This window comes from Habropoda laboriosa, unplaced genomic scaffold (genome assembly GCF_001263275.1).
Source record: "Habropoda laboriosa isolate 0110345459 unplaced genomic scaffold, ASM126327v1 scaffold151, whole genome shotgun sequence".
NCBI lineage: Eukaryota > Metazoa > Arthropoda > Insecta > Hymenoptera > Apidae > Habropoda > Habropoda laboriosa.
In genome coordinates, this window is record NW_017100286.1 from 142,723 (window position 1) to 152,493 (window position 9,771).

At 44.5% G+C, this 9,771-nt stretch overlaps 1 protein-coding gene across 1 annotated transcript in view; it reads left to right on the forward strand.

Moving 5' to 3' along the window:
* The window catches only part of LOC108573700 (WD repeat-containing protein 47), an 82,920-nt gene that overhangs the window by 16,818 nt on the left and 56,331 nt on the right, over window positions 1–9,771 (forward strand). The window contains 4 exon segments of the mRNA XM_017936178.1: window positions 7,042–7,741; window positions 8,376–8,979; window positions 9,520–9,768; window position 9,771. The exon segment at window position 9,771 is cut by the window's right edge and continues 93 nt beyond it. Coding sequence (XP_017791667.1) covers window positions 7,042–7,741; window positions 8,376–8,979; window positions 9,520–9,768; window position 9,771 — 1,554 coding nt within the window.

Consider the following 9,771-nt stretch of genomic DNA (forward strand, 5'->3'; position numbering starts at 1 on the left):
ATGAATAATCGTCGGCTCGTTTGCATGGCGAGTTATGCACGTGAAAAAAAAAGGCGGCGGCGACTGAGCCTGTAAAAGAGAACTTTCATCGATGCAACTTTCGTTCCATTTACTCATTATCGACAATCTAGCGTCTGGTTCGCCGTTCAATCTTTCACAACGCTCTGTGCTTCTTCGTCGGTCCAATTCTTCGCCCGACGACTCACTCTCGGTTCGCTCTTGTTTTTTCACAATTCGAATTTAATTGTAATTTTTGTTTTCTCATTGTAGAAAAACCACCACTAATTACCAGCAGTTCTCGTTTGCTCGTACACCGGGAAAGCTCGCCTTCTCCCCCTTTCTCCGCGAATAAACTGGTTAAAGAGTAAATGGAAATTCAACGTTTCCGCACAGATCGCTCGGGGTGGGGAAAAAAGGGCGGATGTGTTCGTGGCTTTTCGAGCTTCTGAAAAATTCAAGTCCCGCCGGAAAACTGAAAAAAATACGCGTGCTTGGACTGGAATAACCAGTCTAACGGTCGTCGTGTGCGAAAATTGGTGTTTCAGATCGGGATACAAGGATCGCGGCGCAATTAAAACGAAATTCGAGCCGAATTGTTTGTCTGCGTCGCGGAATCGAGCAGGGTGGAAGCGTGTTGGGAAATTTAGTTTCAATTATACGCGGCGAAACACCGATAATCACGCGGCTAGAAACGCAACGCGTGCCTTTTCCCTCCCGTTGCGCAATTTTACGGAGCACTTCAAATGTCTAGCCGCCTCTTTACTGCCACCGTTTGCAACGGGAATTTACGATCGTTTTAAAGTATCACTTGGAATCATCGATGACCGTTTACTTTAGCTAATATTCGTTGAACGTCTCAGCTTCTGCGTTACCAGACTTCTTCGTCGAATTACCGCGGATTGTCGTATTTTCATGCTCATTACCGGTTCATTTTTTGTTTTCTGCTCCGAGAAAGTTCGAATTTCGTTTCAATAAATTCGAAAGACCACTTCGATCTTAAATTATCGTTATTGCCTTCTTTTACCGGCGTCCTGGGCCGCTTTACAATTTCTTTCGAGACTTGGGGAGAAGCTGCGGAGAGAAAAGGAATCGATGATACGGCTTCGCGGAAACGATGAAAATACCTGGCCGTTGTTCCTTTTCAACTGCAGCGGCTATTGATTCCGCGAACATCGATACGCGGGTTCTTCTGATTCGCGAAAGGCCAGATAGCCTGTACCTCTCTTGCCGATCGCGAGATTAAACGTACTGTTAAGTGGCGTAGAGGCGATCGACGAATAAAAAGACCATCTTCCCTCGATTGAATAGCCGATTGGAATATTTCGCCTCTGAATACCGCGGGAATAACATGATTTTGCGAGAGATCGAAATAACATGCGAGAAATTCCTCTTTCGCTGCGACAAGCTTGAGATTAAAGAGATTGCTGCGTACTGGACGAACTAATCATTAAAAATTAAGATTATTACTGAAAATCAGATGTTTCGCGATAGTCTGTTGCATTTCGGTGTTACTTTATTTTCACAAAAACACGAAAGTCTATACATTTAATGCATAGTTAATGCAACGTTAGTAGAGTCGTGCAAAAATTAAGAAGCTTAAAAGATTCAGCCCCAAATGAAGTTAGAAGCAGAAACAAGCACTCGTGTTATTTGCATAAACTACGTAAATTAAGAAATTTTCATAACGACCAAAGGAACAAGTTCCAAGAAACAAGAATCACTATTTTTTAGAGAAAGTAGCCCTCCTTCAAGCAATAAAAACGTAACACTAATTCACGCAGTAGGTAAACTATGCACAAAGATTGCCTAAAAATTCTCAAATCTCTCCAAGAATCTTCCAGAACCTCTAAAAACAATCTCCCCCCGAAAACCAGAATCGCAACTTTTCACCTCGAACTTACCAAGCTACTCCCCTAAACGAAAACGTAATTCACCAACCGAGTAGAAAGCGCACGCGCATCCCTATCCTCGAAAATGAATCCCCAGGGTGTTCTAAACCATGTCCTCCAGCCGAAAATTTCCTCGTTTCCGTCCGTTCCTCCTCCCCATCGAGAAACGTTCGCTGTCGTGAATGCAGAGTTGATCCGTGTTCTCAGCATCGCCTAGACAAGGGAGCTACACGTAGCATAATCGCCGTGGATGCATTCGCTACGTACGTACACTCCTCCTTGGCGTGTCTCTCCGAACTTCGTTACACCGTGGTAATTTCCTTACCTCTCGTCGCTTGCACTTTCGACGAGCGTAACGAACGGGCAAACAGCGGGGAGGCCTCTGTCCCGTTCAAATTTCGCTGCCTCGAAGAAATTGCATTTCACGGGGAACGGAAAAGGGGTGAACGTGTCACGGGGGGAGTGGGTGAAAGAGAATCAGAAATTGCTCGATCAGTGTTTGCCTTCCTTTTCCGGTGGCAACAGCCACTCGACGGGGCATCCTCCCCCGCTCGTGCATCAACGACCATACTCGTCGCTCATTCTGCTCGGCTCAATTAACGCTCCCGGCAAATTGTTCGAAATTGAATTTTCGTTTAGAGACGATGTGCTCCGGGTCGGAGGAAAGTTTTCCCGCCCACGGGTGTTAATACAGAGATTAACGCGACCTGGTCGACTTGAAAGTCGAGGACACGTGAACGAACCGGACCGAGGGGTACGATTTTTCGAGAAAATTCGAGAAAGTTGTCGAACATTTTTTCCAGTTCTTTTTGGGCCACAGTTGACATTTGGTAGAAACGAGCGATTTTATGAAGGGTTGCCCAGCCCGACAACCGTGTTTTAGGAACACTTCCTTGATTGAACGACATGCCGATGCAGTTTACCCGGTGAATGTCTGTTAAAGAACGATCAAACGCTGGTTATCTCATTAACGACACTTGGATCTCGACGGGTAGCATTTTATGGGGTGAAAATAGGTGTAATAAACACAGTGTGATATTTATGATCGTATATTCGTTGATAAATATTGCTTTCGAGTAGTATGAACGCTTAATTGGACGGGTTTTGATAAATATAGTATAAAGAAGGAATAAATAAAATTGTCTACATTTACGTGGTCGTTTGATTTGCAAAGTAGACAGTTTCTTAACTCTAGATCGGCATGACGAGATTTGACAAATTCATTCTCGTCATTTCTGTTATTTTCATGACTGAAAAAATCGAACGAAAGTGGCAAAGTGGAGATTTTCTTAGCTCCAGGTTAGCGTGACAAGACTTGAACCCATCGTTACAATTTCACAATTGGAAAAATAGCAAAGGTTCGATTTATCTCACCTAATCAACTTCGAGTTCCCCTTATCCCGAGCGATGAGATTTCAGAGCAGAAGAGAATACTAAACTCTCGAAATATAGAATTCTCAGGAACCGCTTAAACCAACTGATACGCTACAGACGGCACGTTGTTGGGCGTCTGGAGGCAGATTGTTATCGGCGAGGAAGCGGAGGCAGGTGAATTCTGGTAGCTCGCAACGTAATTACCGAGGTAATTGCCAGGATAAATTGACGACAGGCTGATCTGGTGAACGATCGGTGAATAATTCGTTTCTTGGCCCGCTGGAAGCTGATAAACTTGTACGAGTTGCTGCTGCTGCACACCGGTGGTCGACGCCGTCGCTAAATTATTCGGCGTCCCGACGTTGTAGACCACGTAACTGGGATTCGTGCTGGCGGAACTTTCGCCTGACGCATAGCTTCGCCCCTTGGATGTCTCGTGTTGATGCAAATGCTTCGCCACATTTACTTTGGTACTGTCTCCAAACTTCGAGCCCACCGACTCTTCATTATCGCCGGTTTCCGCGTGTTTGCCTCCCTGAAAATTGAATCCATCGATCTTTTCCAAATGTCCATTATTTTCACGCTTGCTTACAATTTTATTTTAGCTCCCATGGTTGCTTCCCCCTTCTTTTTAAGTATTACTCACAATTTTCACCGAATTCTTTCTTTAAGAGCTGAGCGTTAACGTTGAAATTTGCAAAATAGGTAGAAAGTTGAAGGTTCGAACTTCACTCGAAGATAGAATTCTTACCATGGAAGTTTGAGATTGATCATTCTTCGAAGCGTCTATCGATGATGGAGTAGTAGAGATTGGTCTAGGATCAGGAAAGTTTCTGTCGGTACCAATTTCTTGTTGCTGCAGTTGCCGAGGAGGGGAACGTTGTATGTATTCGGTGTACACTTGAGGAGCTAGGGTCTGTGTGTAAACTACAGCTTGTGGTTGCTCCGGTGCTTGCTCTTTCGTCGCTGCTCGAGTATTAATTTGAGATAACGTTTGTTGATTGGCAATCTCCTGATTGGGACTGAGCTTTGGATCCATTTCTGCTGAACGGTATTGCTGGTACTCGAGGTACATTCTCGATGGGTTCAAGCCTAACAGAGTTCCACTTTGACGAATGCTTACGCTCTTCTCTGTGGAAATTATTATTACTCATTCGTGAATTCTGTTGGAAATTTTGATCAAAGGAGTGTTTCCTTTTTTTTTTACCATTCAGGTTTCCGTCGATATTTTTGTTTTGACTTTGCAAATCAACGACCGGTAATTCTTCGTTGACTAAGGACGGCTTCGTGGCCACATCATCTTGATTATGTCTATCCCCTTGTGTCGCGACATCACGTTCGTCGCTGTTTGATCGTCGATATCGGTTATGTACTGGCTGATAAAAGTGATCAGTGTTAATCTATATTATCACGGTATTTCTAAAAGTGTCTCCGTAAAAATCTTGACTTTGTTCAAATTAAAAAGCTGTGACTCTTAAAAAGAAAAAATTAATAACCTCCAAGAAATAGTGAAAATTACCGTCTATGATTCGTTTTGTTTGACATGCATCCATTTATTGACAAATTTGGAATAATCGAAATTACCGTCTATGATTCGTTTTGCCTAATACGAGCTCTAGTTCGATATACAACCATTTATTCCTCAAATTTAGAAAAATATTAATTGGAAAGACAATAAAGAATTTTCTACACTCACCAAAGGCAGGTGTGGATTATAATAATTGGGAGGTATTCCGTTTATCCCCGGAATTTCATGGCCACCTTTCAATTGCGCATGAGCAAGCTCCGACGTCGGTGGTAGCAAATGATGAAGCTGAAGATACGGTGACAATGCGTGTGCAGGAACATGATACGCATCTGTATATACTGGATGAAGTTCTAAATGGTAGCCTGGATCCGTAGCTTGTTGTTGCTGATAAATATCTTCGTGCTCTGAATGTGGAAACGTTTCATGCGGTTGGACTATTGGATGACGCGGTTCATTGGAAATTTTAAACCCTGGATGCGGGTGTCCATAACCTGGCTGCAGCATAATGTCAGCCATCGCGTGGCTGGCTAAAAGAACCAGCAGTGAAACCTGAAAGAAAATATCCATTGTGAACGTCATACCTGGAAATACGATACTCGCCGATATTTCATTAACTCGTTAATTATTTCTTATCACCGATAGTTGTGTCATTCTTGTCCCTTCTTATCGATCGTCCGAAAGTTCAATCGAAACTAAAGTTTCACGAGCTCCGAGGACGCATAAATTCGTTCGCGAACCTGCTGATATCACAAATTTCACGTGCCCCACGCACTTCTGTCAAGCCAGCGCGTTACGAACGCGTGGAATGTTCAGAATCGCGAAATTCTTTTCTGGGTCACTCCTTTACAAAATTTAATTGTACAGAGTAGACATTTTCTCACGTCCCTGCCCTATTTTGTTCGCTGCAGTACGGTAGAATCCCGTATAACGCGATAAACAAAGGGAAGAACCTAGAAATTCTGAATTTGTAATTTTGGGTTAACCCTTTCGTTACTATTGGCTTTGAAAATTGACTCGCTCTGCACTGTTGGAGCCTTTTGGTGCCCTTCCACCTCAGTTTAATCTTTAATTTAATAAACCGAAAAATTTGCCCTGAATCGCCCGCGTTAAGCGTTAAAATCTGCCGCAGCGAAAGGGTTAATAAAATTTGACCCAAAAAGCGGCGAAACTTAATTTCTACCATATTTCTCGCGTCATAGGTGGTCCCACGGTGTAACAAAAAAAATACGCAATTTTCTCGAAGGTTTGTTCGACGTACAGAAATGGCTTTCCGTTTCCCCGTACTTTATCCGAGTCCAGGAACCGCGAGGATTCATAATTCACGGCGTCTGATCAAAACCAGCTTCGAAGCAAACTTTCAACGCCATATGGGGGCAGTCGATAACGATTTTCCCTTTTCCTCCTCGATTCTTCCGAAGTTGGATAGCGAGAGATTTCCCGGGGAATATAAAGCGGCAGATTTCCCGAAGATGCTCGAAATATCGAGTCGCAGCCCTCCCTATCCGAACTTTTGTATTTTTAAACGATCACACAGAGACCGCATGGAGTATCACGCTCGTCTATGGTCGCCGCATAATAACCATTCCCATTCAAATCGACGTCATCGTTCCAATCTATTAAACGCTCGCCTGGTCTTCTCGCAGCTGCGTTTCATTCAACAAAACCAACTCGTGTAAGATTATTTCCTTCCTTTATACCGAACACACCGAGTAGATACGTCGATACGTGTAATTCGACGATTACGGAAACGGACAACGCGCAATTTCTTCGAAATATCGAGGAAGGAGGAGGAGGAGTTGAACGAAGGCATAGCTAGATCAACGTCCGAATCTATCCACCCAGTTCACGCGACAATCAGGGCATATCAGGAGGGCTGGTGGCCTCGAAGTGCAACGAACTTGTAAAAGCAAGGATTTCGCGCATTCCTTAGACGCGCTTCGACGTTATTTCAGTTTCGCAATAGCAAGTATCGCTTCGAAAACGAGCAATTCCCGGTGAATCAGATCGTGATACGGCGAACCCTGAAATTACGAAACCTTCTTAAATTCATCCAACTATATGTAGGTCTCTCTCACGTAAATTCCATAGAAATTACCAAATTACCACACATCAGCAGGAGATATCGAACTACATTTCGCTTAAACCTTGTCATCAACGAAATTGTCTATCGTAACTCCATTAATCGTGTTCGATAAAAGAGAAAAGGGGGATCGAGGTTGTAATTCTGTTTCTCTGGAATATTGTGTCCAGGTTGCGTATTCGGTACGTGATGCCGGCGGCGCACCTGACGCTGCGCGAGGAGGATGTGGTACGACTAACCTTGGAGTTCCTCCACAGCCGCGACCTTCACATCTCGCAGCTCTCGTTGGAACGCGAGACAGGCGTGATAAACGGTCAGTACAGCGACGATGTCCTGTTCCTTCGTCAGCTGATCCTCGACGGACAATGGGACGACGTGCTCGAGTTCATTCAGCCGTTGGAGGCGTTGCCGGATTTCGATATGAGAAAATTCACCTACTCGATCCTCAGGCACAAGTACGTCGAGCTGCTGTGCATCAAGTCCGAGGCGAACTTGATCGCCGCGGGCACCAACGGAAGCGTGGACAACGCTGTCGAGGAGGTGGTGAAGGTACTGAGCGACCTCGAGAAGGTCGCGCCGTCCAAAGAGGAGTACAGCAGCCTGTGCCTGTTGTTGACGCTTCCGCGGCTCACCGACCACCTGCAGTATAAGGACTGGAATCCGAGTAATGCGAGAGTGCAGTGCTTCCGCGAGGTGCATCCGTTGGTGGAGAAGTTTCTGCCCGGTGACAGAAAGAGCACCGACCCGGCGCATCCAGTCACCTCCGCGAAGAACGACCGGCTTATACAGCTGATCATCAAGGGCATTCTGTACGAGTCCTGCGTTAATTACTGCCAGGCAAAGGCCACCGGCTCGAAGGAGAGCGAGCAGGTAACTGTCCGATCATCTCTTCTTTCCCTTTTGCGTCTCCTGTCCCTATTGCGCTCCGTGCTTGTCTGCTAGGCTTGCACACAGGGTGTCTCGGTGTAAGATTGAAAAAAGAAAAAAGGTTCGAAGATCAATTGGAATGGTTTCGAAGCAGGAACAAATTGGAGGACAAATTTTTTTGTTTAATTTCGTAAGGTTATTGTAAAGGATATTGAAGAATTTTTTTATTCTTTGTGTTGTAAATGCTCAAAGTAACGTCCATTGAACATACTGGTCCACATTTGCCTCACAGGCACGTGACCAAGTAGGTTACGTTGTATCTCTGCAATAACAATTCCATATTCCTTATCTTTTTCAAAATGATAGTTATATTTATTATATTATTATACAGTGTGTAATAAAACTTTTAAGTTTAATAATTCATCGCGGTGGAATTGAAAACGGTAACAAGAAAAGCTTCTACTAATTGACACCAAATGTCTAAAATATTTCTTAATAATTGTCAGTCCGTAAATCAACCACTTTTGCAAATTACACATCCTAATTAAAATCGTTGAGGAACTGCTACTCGGAGTCTATCTATGTGTTCTTCTTAAATTCCGCTAACTATCGTTCAATTTTCAAACCGTTTCCGCAGGTGGAGATGAATTTCTCGAGGCTGCTCGACGGCTCGGTCGGTTTCAGCGATTCCGACCTGAGCTTGCTCTCGTGGTTGCAAAGCATACCGCCGGAAACGTTCGCGGTACCGTTCGCCCAGCGAACGTTGAACGTGGACGTGGAACGTCTCGAGCGGCCGTCATTGGAGACCTCCTGGACCGAACACATGTTGATCACGCCCATAAAGCCGAAAACGTTCCCGCACAGCGCGATGCCGTTCACGAGGCCACGTTCCGCCGCGGACATGATGTCACGGAGTTTAGTGCCCGCTTTAGAAGCTGGACTCGGACCAAGGAGTCCTGGACCTAAAAATACACCGATACCATCCGCGGCGCTAATGGCGCTCTCCACCGGTGATATAAACCCTATGTCGAGATCGTCTTTCGCGAGCTTTCATCTGACCGGCTTTAAGAACAACAAGCTCATGAATACCAGCGTGGACAGGTTGTTTGAGAACGAGGGTGACGTCTTCCTTAGCTCGAGCTACGCTGAATTCCAGCAGCTGCCTTCCATTCAAGAAACCACGAGCAACAGCCAGCCGAAAGCTCCGCCAAGAACGAGAGGGCAGTCGAAGAGTCCGGATGGTAAGAGCGTTTTTGTTTCACGAGAATCTGTTCTTTACCTGTTAATCGCGGGTCTTTCAGTCATCTGGAATGAAGGTATTCCAAGGTCGTCGATATTTTTTTCTATTTCAGATCACTTTATTATGTCGTAGGATATTAGCAGATGTTAATTGTGTAAAGAAATATGGACGATCTTGGTGAATCATTTTTTTTTTTTTTATCGTCACCACTTTATTTTACGAGAATACTAGCTTTATTCTCTGACTGAGTTTTTTTTTTAATGCATTATTTATCCAGCAATCGCAAACCTTCCATATAGTCATCTGGAATGAAGGCATTCCAAGGTTATCGACATTTTTTGTTAAAAAAATATGATCTTGTGGATGACTTTTTTTTTCTATCATCACTAAATGCACATTTTGAAACCATATAAACTCCTTTCAGTCATTTTTTTCTTACTTTTTATACTCGTGGAAAAAATTTAGACGTTCGTTATAAATGAGACACCCTGTACGTTACTTGACGTTCGCTCTAATATCGTCTGTGCGTCTCGTGTTGCAGGTATTAAGGCTGATCCTTCTGCAGCTTCCACGCCGGAGCGTAGAGTCGCAGGCAGAGAATCTCCCGCTCCATCGACTGCCAGGAGTTCGAGAAGGGACTCTCTGGCGGAAAAACCGACCGGTGTCGCGGCAAAGATCACAGAACCAACCGGGGTTCCTGTTCGAGCTTCTCTAGGCGGAGAACACCTCGAGCAGAGTTTCAACGGCGACCTGTTTAAAGAGTACCAGAAACAAAAGCAAAGGCTGCAGGAAA